General features: G+C 41.8%; 1 protein-coding gene across 3 annotated transcripts in view; it reads right to left on the bottom strand.

The window, feature by feature from the left end:
- AMBRA1 (autophagy and beclin 1 regulator 1) overlaps nucleotides 1-17,861 on the bottom strand; it is a 130,774-nt gene that overhangs the window by 38,513 nt on the left and 74,400 nt on the right. For all 3 annotated transcript variants that reach the window (XM_061343529.1, XM_061343530.1, XM_061343532.1), the window contains 3 exons: nucleotides 14,694-14,804; nucleotides 6,189-6,377; nucleotides 5,600-5,754 (listed from right to left, as the gene is read on the bottom strand). In XM_061343529.1, the coding sequence (XP_061199513.1) occupies nucleotides 5,600-5,754; nucleotides 6,189-6,377; nucleotides 14,694-14,804 (455 nt within the window). The remainder of the gene's footprint in view (nucleotides 1-5,599; nucleotides 5,755-6,188; nucleotides 6,378-14,693; nucleotides 14,805-17,861) is intronic.

The raw sequence follows: 17,861 nt of genomic DNA, 5'->3' as shown, positions 1-17,861 counted from the left end.
CACAGGGGAGGTGGTCCAGTGCTCTGTTCACCTCTGTGGCCTCTGCACTCACTCCAGCAGCTCCTTGTCCCTCTTGTGCTGGGGGCCCAGAGCTGAATGCAGTGCTGCAGATGGAGTCTCACATGAGAATCACCTCCCTCAGTCTCCTGGTCATGATTCTTTTGATGCAGCCCAGGATACAGGGGGTTTCTGGGCTGCAAGCGCATGCTGCTGGGTGATGTTGATCAACACCCCCAAGTCCTTTCTGCTCAGAGCTGCTCTCAAGTATCAACATGTGCATGCAGTCTGGGACTCTGCTTGGACTTCCGGTAGTCTAAGAAACATCCATCTGGCTCAGTTCTGCCAACAGTGAAAAGTTTCTCTGGACAGTAATTGGATGTATTATTTGCAGTTCTACTCAAGAGTTGTCAGAAGCCCTACCTATCAACCTGAAAATGTCAGTGTCTTTCAAAAGGAGACACAAGGGACCACAGCAATAAGTATGCTTTTCCAGTAACACAGCAAGAGGTCAGTACTCTCTTGCAAACTACTCTTGCTTTCAGAAGTATGCTAGTTCACATGAACTTTTCCACTGCAGCTAATGTGTTGCAGTAAGTCATCTTCACATATTCTCATAATCAGTTTTCTTTTCACATTATCAAGGGTTCTGACAAACTGTAACTTGCACCCCAGTGAAGCAAATGTGAATGGCAATTTGCTTTCAGGCATAAGGCCCCTTTGGTTATGGCTGCAAGACTACTCACAACTCATACAGTGAGTCTAGGAGGTCTGACAGTGATTTTTGCAGACTGCAGTGACCTTTGCAGGCCACACTAAATAGATGCTACTGACACCTGCATGAAGCTCTGGAGACAACAGCACTCAATAAAACTCTGCCCTCATTAAGAGTTAATATGCTGAGAAAAACCTTGGCTCTGCGCTAAAACTCATGTGCCTTGCTGCTTCAGGCCCTTCTTCCTGCAGTATTTGGAATTCTCCATCTGTTTACAATGGAAGCATACACGTAATCTGTTCCATCCAAGCAACCAACCGACCACTTCAGTGGGAAGTTTCCCAAATACCAGTAGTCTTGTCAAGAGCTAATTCTGGATCTTCACAGCCTGACTTTCCTTCCAGATTCAAAGCACAATGCACTGAGATACAGCTTGGTTAAGTCACCTTCTCCCCACAAACTGCACTGCACTTGAGCTTCACATGCATCAGATTTCTCTATCACCTTCCTCACTTTTTTACCTTCAGCTTGAAAGTTCCTTTCTATGTTTTATTTTAATTTGATTACAGCAATCATGTTTTCCTGGTATTTTAGAGTTAGCTTCCTCTGGGTAATACGAAAAACATTAAACATTGCAAGGGCATCAGAATTTGTGAATGCCAGAAATAAAACTACCTTCTGGCTGCCTTTCCCGCTAATATCCACTGCTAACAGATCCAGAGCAATTTCAGCCTTACTCTTTTATGTTTCTAAGGACCTTCAGCTCTGATCAAGTTTCTAATTTCACATTCTTCTAAGTTCTTTAACCTCCATATACTCTTGGAATCACATTGAATTCAGAAATCACCCTTAGACCCAAGCCACTTGAAAACAGATCCTCTTTATCTGGGGACCAGCTCCACCTATGCTTTCAAACTAGGCTGCAAAATCTATCCTTACTCCATATTAGTCCTTTCTCCAAACTTCCCATCTCTGAAACTTGAGTATTCCCAGATAATTCCCAGTACCACTGTAACCTGTACCATCCCAAGCTAGAAATCTGCTAAAAGCAATTCCTTCCCTGTACTACAGATAATCTTCAGAGGTGTTAGCTAGGTCTGTGGAAAAAGTAAACCACTAACGCAAAACAACAAGAAATGAAGCTCATGCATACCATTCCTGTTAGAAGTCAACACTGCTAGAGAGCTTTTGAAAACTCAGCCTGAACAAGCTTGTTCTTCATCAAAGCTGGGTTTCCATCTGAAATGCTAAGCATATTGGTCTGAAGGGACTGAACAGAAAGAGCATGAACCTCTCACTCGTGACTACCCTACTGGATGGCAATTCACTACTTTTCCTTCATTTCTGAACACAATCCAGAACTGTCAAATCACATCAGCCCTGACCTGTAGAACTCTACCCAAACCTCTCTGAAATATTAGGAGCAAAATGCATATAGACCTTGCACACTCATAACCAAGATGCTCCATAGTACAATTCGAAAGCCCTGTAGTTCTCAGAGAGAACATTTCTCTCCAAGACTGAAAATGACACCAGCAGCCAGTGAATTTCTAGGTGCAATTAAATTTATTAGAGCTTCACGTAACAAAACTAATTAATTGCATCTTCAAAACTTCTATTTCAACAGCCAGATGGAGGAAACTCTCTGAGGAACAGAAAGCTGCATTGCACTGACTGCTAGTCAAGGATGTGGAGGAGGGGTTAATTTGAAGCAGAAATAATCACTGTATTTCACCCCTCAGCAGGTTTCCACACTTGTGCAGTGACTTACAGGCCACATTGCCAAGCCCTAATCTCCAGTTCATTGATTGCAAATCAAAAGGCACCAGGGAAAGAAGAAAAGACTATGAGACAAATTACAAGAATTTTCATAGAATCTGATGTAGCATTTCTCTTGAATTTCTCTCTTGGGAGTTTCGTGGGTAATGTAATATTAAAACATCCACAAAGCATTGCTTCAGAACACGGATATGACTTATTTTTAATTAAGAAGTTGAATAACAATTGCTTTATATTACAAGCTTTTGGGACAGAGGCAACAAAGACACTTTCTGATTCTCTCTAATGTGCACATTAAATTAGAGACTGAAGAATACACTTTCACCAGGTTTCCCAATCCTTTTTCTACTGCATGCTGGCCAAGCTGGAAACAGGATTTTACTCAGCTGAATATGAGTACATCAGCCCCTGTGCTAAGAATATTATCATGTTTTCTACTTCAAATTCTATCTTCCTTTTGCATGTCTTGCAAAGTATTACAAACTTATGGAACAGTCTTATTGCAAGACTTGAGAAAAGAAATACCTAAGTTTTTACAACTAGATGAAAGAATAATATTTACAAGATTAAGCTTTATGATTTCCAGGCTTGGTCCTATAGATTGGACAAAGATACCAACAACACACCAGAATGTTGAAACAATACCTAACATCAACGCACAAGATGGCTCTTTACTCAAATGAATTCAAACTGGTCTAGTTGTGACCCTGTCACATACACAAAGCTGAAAGTCCAAAGCACTCAGAAAAGAAACGTTTTTAACATCTTTAAACATTATGTGGGAAAGGGGAAAACAGCAAATTAGTTAGCAAATCCTGCTAGACTGGATAGATTTAAAAACGTGGGGGAAAGCTTTTTGGAAGCTAAAAATACATGTGCAAGGAAGATGATAAAAGCAACCTTTCGAATACATGCAATCCATCTGGAGAAAAATAATCCAGAACTACAGCAGCTGAGAAAGGCAGGAGTGCAGTGATGTGAAGCAAGTCTGAAAAGGAGGAGTGGGAAAAAGTGTACAAGATTTTCAATGCACCGTAATAAGAAGAAAGGAAAAAAACAAGTTTCTGTGTGTGCAAATAAAGACCTGTAGTCCAGAAAAAGCAGAGAGAAAAATATCCTCTGTGGACTTCTGGTAAAACTCTGCTTATCACATTACGTACATTTAAACACATCTCAGAATGAGGGGGAAAAAAAGGAAGGGTATTTTGGAGAATTCAATAGAGAAAAAAAAAAACACCATGAAAGCTGGAAGATTGAATTACAAGAGACGATTAAGGGAATACAAAGCATTACTTCACTAAATGGTGACTAAGAGCAAGGGTACAAGCATTTGAACAGTGTAACACACCATAGGAAAAGAAGATACGTTTGAAATGGAGATGAAGAAATATAAATGGAAGATTTTGACAGCAGCTTACTGATTAAGCTGGCTACAAAAAAAACCCGTTTCCAAAAGGAAGGGCTAGAAGCTATAGCAACTGGAGTTTAGAGCAAATGTAAAGGATGGATGAGAGGAAGAGACATGATTTTAGCTAACAGGAGTTCTCTATCTTATTATGATATGGCAAAAAGACTGGGAAGGGATACTCCCCTATCTGGCAGTATAAGCTGTGTCTTTCACTAGGACCTTAACTGCAAAAAGAAACAGTGCCAGGGCAAACTGCACTTTTAAAAGGATTTAACAGGACACTGAATCCATGTATTTAGTGAGCTCACCATATCCACACAGCTTTAAAAACAGTACCTGCTAACCAAATTGTGCTTTCTTCATAAATACATTTTAATTTCTGTCTCTTACCTTAAGAGGCTCATACCAGAATGGCAGCTCAGAACCAGGGCTGAAAAAGTGTGGATTGGTGTACCAAAGAATATCCTCATTATTGATCTTCTCTTGCCTTATAACATGGTGTAGATGATGATAAACAACAGTTTTATCAGCTGATAAAGCAGCTCATGTAATGACGCAGCTGAGATGACCCTTTCTGAATCATGAGCTCTCTGGGGAGCAGCTACAGAGTCTGAAGGTGAATCAAGCAATTTCTCCCAGAGACAAGACTCTCCCCAGTACTGGGCCACTGCACAAATGGCTCAATGCAATCCCTGTACACGGGAAAGCTGTGCCAAAAGTAATAATAATCATAGGTGCCTTTTAAAAAAGAAAAAAAAAGGCTTAAAAGGGGGGGGGGGAAGCTGCTCACTGAATTAATTCCACTATGATCAAACTATCCCCCCAAATGAGAAGCTATTGAATAGCTATTTTTCATCTCCTGCAACAAGTCACCTGAATACATGGCCTAAAACTTGAATCCAGCCCCAATTTCAGCTTTAGAAATTACCTAGTTCTGCCTCCTCCACATGCTGTGTGCATTATCAGCTGGATGTGGCATTTCCGATCCTAAACTATCACTGAATAGCTGCTGTGCTCTGCTGATGAACCAATCAAGACATATGTGTTCTCTTAACTCTATTTGCCAGTTCGTAAAAAAAGAAGGTTTTTCCTCAGGTACTAAATGAGTCAGAGTGTACACAAAAACAGAAGTACGGAAGGATAATTCCATTGCCAAAATATGCCTACACGTACATAGAAAGCTCAGAAATAAATAGCCAACAAAAGTCTGTTTGGCAAAAGTACAGTAAACTTCACCTTAGTCTACTTGGCTCCTATCCTTCCCAAAACTGCTGCTCTCCTCGAGGTTCGCTGCCTTTAGGAATGTTAGGAAATGATCCTGAAGCCTCAGCTGAAAAACTCTCTCAGCAAAGCAAACCACAGTACCACAAGCAAGATATGTATTACCCAAAGAAGCCCAAAAGACCTACTAGGTATTCTAAGTATTAACTAGACTTATGAATGTATTCCATGACATGGAATGTATTTGTTTGTCATCATACTTAAAACCAGAGTGAAGTGTCACAGTTCTGTTACTTTCATGTTCTCCTGCCATGTTTGCATACCTCTGTAATAAAGTCCTTGACATGTTTACTATTCAGTGGGCTTGGAGCATGCTACCTCTTTGCTATCATAACCCAGCAATTAACTACTAGCCTAGAGCCAAAGCAACACAAAATGACTGATGGAAACACAAAGAAGCAGAATACACACACACTTACCCTCATAGAGGTTTCTCCACCGTGGGGCTGTTGCAGCCTGAAGACTTGAGCAACCATGTGTTCAGTGGATGGGTGCAGCAGGATACGTCGGGAAGCCAGTCCCACCATTACGTATCTGCCCATTGGCGACAGGCTCACAGAAATGGCATTAGGGCCTATGAAGAGAACAGGGGTAATTTCTCTCACAGGTTGAAATCCTTCATCCTCACAGCTTCTTCATTCCCTTCCAGCATTCCCATAACATATGGCACACTAAAGCTCATTCTTACAAGGGGCAGAGAAGAATAAGGAGACCTGCACAGATACAGATACTGTGGGACATTTCCTTGTTGCAAGCATCTTCCCCCTAAAACAATGAAGTCCTTTAAGGAATATTATCCCTTAGCATCTCCCCTGTACCTGCACCTTACATGTTCAGACCAAACCAGAAGCTTCTCCCCAGTAGTACTGTACCTGGTTGGAAGGCCAATAAAACATTTCCCGTTACTACAATCACTGGTGTTCAGACTACTGCACTTCTCACTGCAGGCTGAGTCCTGAGGTAACTTCTCACACTCCCACCCACCCTGACTTCTTGACGTATGCTTACCAAACCGCTTTGTGTAAAGCATCTCGCCCAAGTTGTGCGGTGCCAGGGAATACACAGCCAGTATTCCTTCATCAGGGAAGCCTCTCTGGCTGCTGGGAATGAAGGCTGCCAGCAGCTGCCCATCAGCAGAGATATCACAGCTAGCATCATTGTAAATCTTGCAGTTTTGAACAAGCACGTTCACAGAGGCTGCAAGGAAGAAAGAAAGGAACAGTGATTACAGCACTTAGGTTCAACAAAGAATAAAGTAAGATTTAAACATAATGCTAGAGATGGAACAATACATGTAAAAGGCACTCATGACATTTAGCTTTCTCCAAAAGTTTATGAAATTTTAATACCCTGATTAATGTAAAATCTGTTCCAAAGCGGAGATAAGACACTCCAACGAGCCCAGGAAATGAAATCTACTCACCTCCTGGAGCCTTCAGCCAAGAAACAGTGGCAATTGCACTTTATCAGACCCTTCCTTTGTTGAGTATAACACCATCCTTTGCAAAGGACAGCACAGTTTAAACAAGCCTCAAATAGTGACTCTCTGACAAACTCCAGTAGCATCATCATTAGAAACAGTACATCTTAATTCATTTCCCCTGCTCTCATGGAGCCCTTAAGTTCCAGCTCCCCTTTATCTCCAACAAACAGGAGATGAGAGAAAAATTCCACCCTGCAGATACATTCATTTCTGACAGCTCTGTGCCCTTCATATGCAGCCTACAAGCTCTTTGGGTTACTGAATCTTACTATGCACTTGTACTATTCATAGTACAATGAGGTTCCAAGGCCTTCTAGCATTGTCATCACCAATGGTTCCACAGTGGCTTGGTAAAACACAGCTGGAGTCATGTTTGCTTTTTCAACCTAACCTAAATATGCTCCAGTTTTTCACCAAAACCACTACAATTATTCCAGGTTTATAGCTGGAACTGCACACACTATTTTGGGAATGGGGAAATTTCATTTTCTAGTATTTTCAAACTTACAGGAGCAGAAATATAAAGAAACAGAAATAAAGCCCACATTTGCAATATATAAGCTTTGTATGCTAGAAGACAGAACAACCCATCTCACATGCTTGAAGATATAGCACCATGTGAACTTCTACCCTCCAGAAATTCCCTTTTAAACCATAGGAATATGCCCAGCCTAGAAGTAGTTTTGATTTGTTGAGCTAAAATTGCTGATGAGTTTATTATGAAGGCACTTCCCAGGACAGAGTCCTTATTAGTTTAACAAAAGAACAGTGCCAAGAATGCTTCGTGCATACTTCTGAAAGTCTGAACTTCCAAATCAAATTAAGACTGTAACTCAATGCTTTAAGAAACTGGTGCTGCTGCCAGGAAAAACAATCCCTGCCCTTTGTTCCAAACACTTCTATGGAAAGAAAGCTACATCAGGGAACTGATATGGATGAGAAATTACTAACTGTGCTCTGTGGTCGCTTCTTAGCCAGAACGGTTTCTCAACCTGGTATGCCACACGGCCACTTGCAGGAGCAGAAGATGTCATGACAGGAAAGGGGACAGGCCTGCTCAGTCTTCCAGCATTGCTGATTTAAAGCAGTCACTGAACCTCATCTTTAGTTCTGGTCTCAAAGACATTCTCCCTGGGAACTGCTTTCCTACATGGCTGAGTATCAACTTCTACTGTTGCATTTAAGAAACCCTGATGAAAAAGATGATGAGGATGAGAAGTGGACTATATAATTACATTCTGTACCAAGCCACCTACACCTGTACTCTATATTTATTCAAATTTTTTTTCCTCCAGTCTCAAAGCTGCTAAAAACAGTAATTTTCAGCCTAGCATAAACAGAAAGGTGCTGAACAGAAAAAGGTAAATAACAGTAGTCACTGTCAGTGCTGTAATAACAGAATCTAAACCACACATGGCCCTTCAAAGAACAGACGGTCCAAAGGATAACAAAATTCCCGACTGCTTAGACTGAAGCTAGTTGAACAGAAAGGCACCAGAATAAAGATTAAAGACTACATTACCTAATTTTTAAAGTAGTAGAATTAACACCCTCCCCTTTCTCTTCCTTAAGTCCAGGCTCCATTCAAATACCCATCATGTCATCACAAGAGAAGATGGGCCTCAATGCAAGCACTGCAGTATATGCTGTGAACTAGCTAAAGGATGCAGGACAACAGGCTGCACTACTGTAATCCCTGTTAAACTGGAGGGATTCCTGCAGAGTTCTTCAGTGACTCATTGCAAAACCAGACCTATTTATTAGCTTTATCAATGGGCTAGACACAGAGTGGAGCTGGTTGATGAATTCGGTTGATAAAGCTGGGTAATTTCACTAACAGAGCATGATCAGGCCACACAGTGAACTGAAAGACATAGAGACATAAAAAAAGGGAAATGGAAGAGTTTTAGAGTGTATTAATTTATCTTATTATATATTATCATATTATGTATTATAAATTTCTGCTTTACCTAGGAGCTTCTCAGTTGGCAACAACAGAGAATCAGCTTTGGTAATCATTGCAAAAGCTGAGTCATCCAATGGGCATGAAAGAGATCCTACATTGCAATAGGGAGCACACATACAGGTGCTAACATACAACCTTGTGCTGGGACCACATGGAGGATACTGGGCACAGTTTTGGTCAGCCATGTTCAAGAAAGAGTAAACCTTAAATGGCAACAAGTTCAGCAAAGAGATAGGAAGATGACTGGGGGGGGGGTATTAAAGAAAAAGACTGTGAGGAAATAGGACTGAATTTACAAAAAATACCAGCAAGTAAGTGCAAGAAAAACACCAATTCTCTTCAGAAATAACACTGACAGGTAAGTGGGTAAAAGCAGCCATTAAGCTTGGAAATTAGAAGATTTCTACCAGACGAGCAAGATTCTAGAATAAACTTTCAACAGAAGTGAAAGGGACAAAGAATTTAACCAATTTTAAGACAGAATAAGAGGATGTGCTTGCCTAAGACAGCAGGGAGCTACACTCCATGGCTAAGAGGGTCCTTTCTCACCAGTTCCTTTGTAGCTGCACTCAGGTCAGCAGTGATCTAAGTAACTGGAAGGGAAAAAGGTGTGGGGGGAACTTACAGGACAGGTGAACACTAGAACTCTTGCAACCAATTCTGAGTTAACTAGTTAAAAGACAGCCAAGCAAGAAGGCCTGCAACAGAGCAAAACTACACATCGCAAAGGGAGAGCATCTGCCAGAGATAAAGCTACGAAACTCACCACCACCACCAGTGCAAAAACCTTGGATTATTAGAAGAGAAAAATATAGTCCTGTCCTTTTCTTTGGGATTGAAGAACTGTTGTCTCTCATGCCTATCCTGCTAGACATCTAGCAAGTTTTGTTCTGCATCTCTGGGCTCACGGATGGATGCCATTTCCATAAGGTAGCCATGGTTTCTCTACAATGTTTACTACTGTTACTTGATGCTCAATATTGGAAGTAGCCAGACTGTATACTTGCTTCATCAGTCCAAAGGCATGGGTGTCATCTAGCCCAGGGCCCTTTCTGTACTGATGTCCTAGTGCTTTTCAAAGAGGTGCCAGAAGTTTTAGAGGGGACAGATGCCAATTTCTTTGGGCACAGCTGATGTTTCTTCCTTGTTCCTGTAACTAATGAAAAATCAGAGTTTATAGAATCCATGTTTCTTCTCAGCTTTTAAAGTCTGTGGTTTTTTTTTATCTAATGCAACCTTTGACATTCATAAGAATTCCACATCTTTATTTCTGTAAGGTAAAAAATTTCTTCTGCACCATTTATAGATACAGGGACATTGCCATGTCTTGTACATACTCTAAACTCCATGGCTATTTTTTTTTTCCTTTTCAGATATCTTAATAGTCTTCCTTATCAAGCATTTACTACATGTCTTTTAAAAACAATGTAGGGTTTGGATCCCTGCTCACCAAGAGTCTATTTATCATACAGCACATATTCACTCATTTTCTATTACATGGTTTTTCTTTCCCTCATCCCCCCTTTCAATGCAGCAGAGAGGTTTTAGTGAGCAGTCCACAGGGATGGCCAACACAACTGCATGGTTTGTTCTTTTTAAAGTTTGCTGCATACAGAGAATGCCTCATAGCAAAACAGATTGTGAGCTCCGCTGCCAGAAGTGAACTATTTTCCCCCTTGATGTGTGTCTGGAACATAAAACATCACAGATGCGAGATGTGCTAAACAAGGAAGAGGGCCCTTTATTTCAGTCTTTCAATATCTGATTCATGCTGGCATTATGGTTCTTCGCTCTTCCTTCATTTACAGTGGATGAGGAACTCAGTTAGCACTTACACCTAGAACCAAGGGAGCCTACTGTGCCAGCAGAAAATGTCTAAACATGAGAGGTGGAGATCTCAGCAAGGTTTCTTTTTCAGGAACAGCATCTAAGAGATTCCCAAGACACGGGGAAGATGACAATACCCATGCATTTGCCAAAGCCACAGACTATTTGATTTCTTTGAGCCTGAGGCCTGATCTATGAAAATGAAGCCAATGCTGAAGATTCTAGGGGGGAAAGAATAGCTATTTTTGGAAAACCATTTACAACAAGGCTGTCCTTTCATCTCGTGTTTTCTTTTGTTGTTAATGCAGTCACCGAGCTGACAGAACAGATCAAAAGAAACATCAGAAAACAAATTAATCAAGCTGTTGTGCCAACTTGGAGTGCTTACACCTACAGCATAATTATGCTTGAAGCTGCGGAAGGCCTGGAATGCCGGCAGGAACAGCACTGTTTGCCAAAGGAAAACAGTGCTGGTTGCACCATCCACTTCTAGCCACAATTAAGGATGACACCTTATTAATGGCTGCTCCTATTTATACACTGTTTAGTATGCCTTTTCTTCTTATAAGTCCTTCTGCATCCCACTTACTTATAATACTTACTGGACCAGTAAGTAGTGATCAAATCACCTTCCTCAAGTCCCAGCTAGTGTTAGAACAGGACAAACTCCTGATATGTGACTGAATGTGGAAGAACTAGACCAGCCACAATGGCTTGAAAATGAAATAACAAGCAGTGAGTAGCACAAAAGGAGCTATACTCAAAAGAAATAAATAAGAGATAAAACCTTCAAGCATATTACCTGTGGAAAGGCTATATTCTACACTGTTCACCGATTCAATACTTACCCGTTAGCTGCGGGAAATCGCAATTCTTACTAAAAGAATATTAAATAAATGCCAGAGATAGCATTGTGTCTGCTGCCAAATAAATTCCTCAACCCAACGTTGATACGACTGGCAATTATGGCTTAAGACTGGGCCATGTTCATGTCAAGAGTTATTAAAAGCAAAGCTGGCAAAAGGAGAAGAAATCTGAATCCATCATTTCCCATTTTGCAATTAATAGAGAAAGACAGGGCAGAGATTAAAATCCCACAAGTCCCTGCAAAGCCATTTCCCCAAGACTTCCAGAATCCTCTCTGTGTGTGTGCTGGACTGAGCATCGGTGATGTTGCTGCAGAGCTAAGTCCAGAGCCCAGGGCTCTGAAGGCTGCTGGGGCCCAGCCACTGAGATCCCAGGACTGCACTCATCACCCTGCTGTCACTTGCTCAGACACATCCGCATCAGTGGAAAACATCCTACTTCCAAACTATCTTTTCTTTGTTTAATGGTAACAGGAAGAAGAGCTGCTCAGAGATGAGCCTGGCCACAAAGTCGTTTCTTTGATGGAAAGAGGAGCTGGCAGGCAGTCCCAAACTTCAGCTGCATCATTTCATCTGCCTGAACTCCCAAACTTGTGGCTCAGGTCAGTCCCAGGAAGTGCTGTTGCCCCATGTAAGCAGCCTCTCTCACGTGACCACCTCTGATTTATAGGAAATAATGGAAAAAGAAGGGATCTTTTGAGGTCACACGCTTTACTGGGAAAACAGTTTATTTCCAAGGTCACAAAGAGTCAGAAAACACTCATCCAACTACCACTCCACTGTTACACATTTAGCTTCACTGTATCTCTACAGATGTATGCACCTTGCCAAACTTGCAGTTAGCCTCTGTTCTGTGCCTAGGCAAGCTTGGCATGGCATGCAGGCTTGGCATCCTAAATACCGGGTTTAGGAGGAGCACATCTGCTACATCTTCGTACAACCCAACTAAACCTTGGCAGAAGGAGATATGGCTAACAATCTAGAAACGCCAGCGTTGGGCTCAGCATGTAAAAAGGAAGAGGCAGAGTAAAACTGAATGTTTCCAAATGGTAATACATCAAGATGGACAAATCGAGTACTATGAAGCACAAAGTGGGGAGTCAGATGGACTGGGGATGGGCTTGTAGCAGGAATCGTGCCTGCAAGAAGGGCACAGTGACAACAGAAACCATAGCCCAATTTCCAGCTAATTAAAAGCTATTTCAGAATAGAAGGATTCCAGTAGGGTAGAGGAAGAAGATTGAAATATTGATGTCTTGAGGAGCAGATGGTTCTTATTTTCCATGGGATTCCATAAATTATAAACAAACATCTTATGCTTTTTTTTTCTTAAATCAGCAGCCTCCTCAACAGCCAGATGAGGCCAAAAGCCCCCAAAGCTATAAAAAGCTATTAGCAGCTGTAGCACTCTTCAAATACTTCACAAGTTTGCAGAGAAGTCCCAGAGAATTTAATTCAGCAGCAAGATGTTTCCTCTTCTGACTTCATCTTTATTCTGTTCCAGTCTGGCTGGACCAAAGAAAGTATTGCCACCACATGGCAAAACTTCGCCTTCAGCAGTGAACCTCAGCCTACGCCTTTACACTGGTACTACAAGGTTTGGCAGTTCAGAGTTTGACACATCAAAGCACTGACACACGAGTTCAACACAGTATTTGACTTTCAAGAATACACTGAGCATCTTCCCAAGAGACAGAATGGTTTTCAAGGACAAAATATAAAGCATTTTCCCCCTTTACAGTGTTGAGGGTTACCATCTAGGAGCAGGGCTTTTATTTCCCAGCAGGCTACAAGCATCCCAGCACATTGTTTTATACACTGTGAAGGAAAGAGATGAGACAGAAACACCAGATGCTTTATCCATAGGAACACCACACTAAGAAAGCTTCTTGTAATGGGATGGTGGCTTTTCCTCTAGCTCCTCTGATTTCCCAAGGGCCAGGGGGTAAATGGCCCCATACAGCTTGCCCAGAGAAGTTGTTGATGCCCTATTATTTGGAAGCGTTCAAGATCAGATTGGATAGAGCTTTGAGCAACTTGATGTATCTAAAGATGTCCCTGCCTAGGGATAGATGGGGACGGACTAGATGATCCTTAAAGCTTCCTTCCAACCCAATCCCCCCTGTGGTTCTGTCATTTCAGTTCCCCACATCTGTGCTGCTATGGTGTCACTGCATGTGCTCTTGCTGTGGGCCTATTAAGCAACAGGACAGTACTCCCCAGAGATCTCTGTTGTCAGATATGTAACTTCTAGAATCGCAGAGCAGACAGAACTGGGACTGGGAGAAACTTTTTCTTAATTCATTCCAACGGCCACCAGTGAAAGCAGAAATCTTTCTGACAACAGAATCTTTGCTCTCCCTAAAAAAGTCAGTCCCTTAAAGCAGAACCCAATCTGGTCTTGCTGAGAAGTCAAGCAATGAATGTCATGCACACAGAAATGGTCTAAGCTAAAAATCACTGTACAAAAAAACCCCCCAAATCATGAATATCTACCTCCTATCTTCATCCCAGGCTGCCACAAACATTTCTGCAGCTGTGCAGGAAGCTATATCAGGATACCATTCTGGGTTAAAAATACTCTTTCTAGTCAAATTAGTTCTAGCCCCCAAAAAGTCAGTCCTTGATCAGCTGACCACAAGCATCAAATATGCTTGTGCATGCATAAGGAAATCTCTTTCAGTGTGAGAGCTAGCTTATGCCATAGAACATACGTAGAACTATGGCCTGATTTTCACAAAGGGAAGGAGAAAAATACATAAATATATACATTTATGTATATATGTATATGTATATATAAAATCAGTAATACTGCCCATATTCTTGACTCAGAAGCAGCTTTCACCTGAGATATGGGACAAATATGTGCTTTTGCAAATGGATTAAAGCTACATCTGCTTCTCCTGGCTTGAAACACTGTGGTAAGTAACAGACCAGGGTCCTGATTCCAAAAAAGTACAGCAGTACTTTAACCCACAATAATGTCAGTAACTTGGGAGATTTCAGACCCAATTCATTAGCATGTCTTAACAAAGGTATAAAGACAGTATCTTTCTAGAAACCTGATAAAAGAATAAGGAGATTGGACACAATTCTTCTAAGAGGATTGTATATTCCCATGAGAATGCTGACAAAAAAGCCCCGTTTATGCACGGATTTGCTGATAGCAAGAACACACAAGCTAGACAGAGCAGGAAGAAGAGCTCCGCATGCTTTAGTCAACTCTCTCAAAGGGCTGAGTATTTTATTGTTCCAAATGCAACAAGACAATCAAACAATCCAAGGCTTGCAACATACAACCACCTCTGGAAGATCCTAGAGCTGTGGTTGGTATAGATTTAAAGGAAGTACTAGTGTCCTTTCCAGCTTACCATTGCTGATTTCAGGCAGATCAAATTTAGTGAAGTCCCACCACTGGAGCCGGTAGGTTGTGTTGGCAATGTTACTGGCCACAGCTGACTGTCCATCCCCAATCACAGCACCTACACAAAAGGGGAAATGATTAGCAATTTAACTTTCAGAAGTTTATACAGAGAAGAGCTGAGGAAGAGAAAACCATAAAAACCCTTTCAAAATTGCATTTTGGCAAAATTACACAAAACTCTAGATTCTTAAAGAAACCTTATTTATACAGAAATAGCAACACCTGCAAAATAAACCATAGGAAATTAGTAGGGAAGCACCTTCCTGCAACACATTTCTGAAAGAAAAGAAAGTTGACGAGGTAAGACTTGTCCAGACTCAAGGCAAAAACCCAAATCAATTCATTTGATGCAGATGTATTCTACTTATTGGTACTAGTGAAGCTTCTAGTACATCTATGAAGGCAGACCAGAATAAATACTAAAGAAAAGCACTGCCCTGGCAAATCACACCCATTTGTGAACATAATCCCTGCTACTACTGTAAACTCCACTCAGAAGATACAGGTTGCCTACAACATTTGCTACACAGTAAGGACTGGAACAGAAAATATTTGGAGGACCTACGAGCTTGCCCTTTGCTGCTCTGGGTGGCCCAACCTACAGCAGGCAGGGGCTGCCTTGACTCCAGGCAAACAACATGATCCTTGCTAACCACCCAAGGATTTGGGGAACAGCCCAAAGCAGAAGGCTAAGCAGAATACTTCAGAAACTAGCACAAACAATGTATTTTCCCAGGCAGAAGGGAACTGCCACTGGTAACTCAAGTCAGCATACATTAGAGACAGCTCAGAGGCATTAAATGCAATCCCTAGGGAGACAAGTGGAGGGAAGATACAGTTTATGCAGCACTAGAGTCAAAAATTTCATGTTATTTGCAGTCTCTAAGGTCTTCATTAGGTGCAACCATTGTGCTACACACACATGCTGGCAGCCAGAGAAACTCAAGGTGATAGAATATGGTAACAGAGCTCAAACCAAGATCACCCCCAAGTACAAAGAAGGAAAAGCTAAGCCTCCAGTGTCTACCCAGTCTGGATTTCAGCATTTCTACACTGTCTCCGGTGGGAAACACATAGAAAAATCAGTGGCATAACTCTCCCAGAAGAGCTGGCTCAGGACTCTGCTGCCACAGCAGCAACAATGGAAGAGACATCACTTCTCCAGCACACAGCAGGCCAGCCGCCTGTGCTGACAGCTAAAAGCCTACTGACTGCCAGCAAATGAAGCAGTGTGGAGGAAGATGAGGAGGATAGGGTAGCTGATTTTTACTTATCAAATCCCAGCAGAGCACTCAGGATTGTAAAAAAATGGCCTGAACACACACACAAACAGGGTTTATGCTTTCTCTGCAAAGAACAAGATGGGCAGAGCAAAGTAAGGAAGCAAATTCTAGGCTGGCACTGATAAAGACACCAAGAGGCTGCTGCCAGTCCTCTCTTCATCAATAAGCTGTCTCGAGTCCTGATTTTTAGATCTGGAGGAAGCTCACAAATTTGCCAAGAGCAAGACTTGTGAGCAGGGAGAGCTCTACACTGTGTACCCAGCTGTGTCAGGCCTGCAGCAATCAACAAACCTCCACCACGGGTCTGCTCAGTCTCTGTATCTGCCTCTGTCAGACGCACACATATCACTTGGAGAGCAGAATTAAGGGCATTTCCATTGCTCAACATATGCCCAAGGCCTTGTCCTCCATATCTCCAAAACAAAAGGCTTCTCTGAACAAAAGATACACGCTGGAGAAAGCAGATTCAATGCATTAATGAAATTACATTTTGTAACTAGAAGTGGAAGAAGGACAATTAAGTTTTATGTTACTTCATCTTTCAAAGCCTCATTGCAAGCCCCTGCTTGGTACACAAGGGCAGCCTTGCTTCAAGCCACCAGGTGGAAAACAGCAAAGTAGCTTCCGTACAGATTTCAAGCAGTAGGACTTGCTCCAGGGGAACAGTAACATCACTTTTATGAGACTCAATCAGACAAGGAAAACACCCTGCAAAGACAGGCAACAGAAGTGAGATTCGGGGCATATAATTCCAGGATATTGATCTCATTACAGATGGACATTACAAAATCATCACCTATTTTGCAACAATAACAACCTTTATAGGCATAGCAAGTAATACATAAACTGAAGACTAACATACCATAGGAGAGGAAGCATGTGCTCCCACTACATCGTAGAAGCCTAGCAACATCCCTAAGTGCTCCACAAACAGCAAGTTCATCTGGCTCACACTACTCTTGCACCTACTGCTACAAGTGCTATAAAAAAAGCTGTTGGCAAATGGCTTTGATTATTTTCCTGTAAAGATTCTGGTCTTCTCATCCCTTTCCCTGGAACTTTCAGGTTAGTTATGGTGCTCATTTAAACCTCACATCCCTTCATCTCCAAAGGCGGTCATATCCTACATGGAAAAGCTAACATGAAAAGAAGCATTCCCATCTATGGGAGAACCCAGCAAAAGCCATCAAATGCTTGTGCTTCAGGTAACCCATACCTTTATCAAAAAGACAGGAGAGACGGAACAAAGTGCAGAGAGAGAAAGGTGCATGTTCAGAAGGATCTGGTCCATTTTTCAAAGGCTCCAGATCTGTGTGCTTCACACTAATGACAAACACACGATCTACAAGGTTTTATTAAGTAATTACCTCTACTTATACTAATGACGTGATTAAGAAGTGTAATTATTAAACTATATGTAGGGTCATATAATGAAGTGGAATAACATTTGTATCACAAGTCCTGCCAGAAGCCTCCCACAGGTACTGTCCTACAGCAAAGATGACTGAATGTCTGAAATGTTTGCATGCTTTTAATTTAGGGAGGAAAATACACCCCACTACACAACTATGCTATCTGAATCTTTGGTGCTTGCATTTTCCATTGGTTAATAGGGAAGACTGGGGGCCATGGGGAGAAAACTTAAGAAAGTTAAAATCCTCACTGCTGAGCTTTGCTCACCATTCAGGGTGAGAACTCATTCTCAGCCAGCTTTGCCCAGTCAGGGTTTCAGCCCAGCTGAGATCCGAAGAAGGTGCTACTGCCTTTTAAGTTCTAGTGTAACCTGGAGGCAAACAACACACTTCAGCTTCTTAAATGTGGGCAGCAGCACA

The sequence above is a fragment of the Neopsephotus bourkii genome, unplaced genomic scaffold, assembly GCF_033783945.1.
Source record: "Neopsephotus bourkii isolate Nb327-2 ecotype Australia unplaced genomic scaffold, CSIRO-AGI_Nbou_v1 NB_1825, whole genome shotgun sequence".
Taxonomy (NCBI): domain Eukaryota; kingdom Metazoa; phylum Chordata; class Aves; order Psittaciformes; family Psittacidae; genus Neopsephotus; species Neopsephotus bourkii.
Note: the sequence above shows the minus strand (reverse complement) of the source record. Positions and strands in the feature narration are given on the sequence as shown.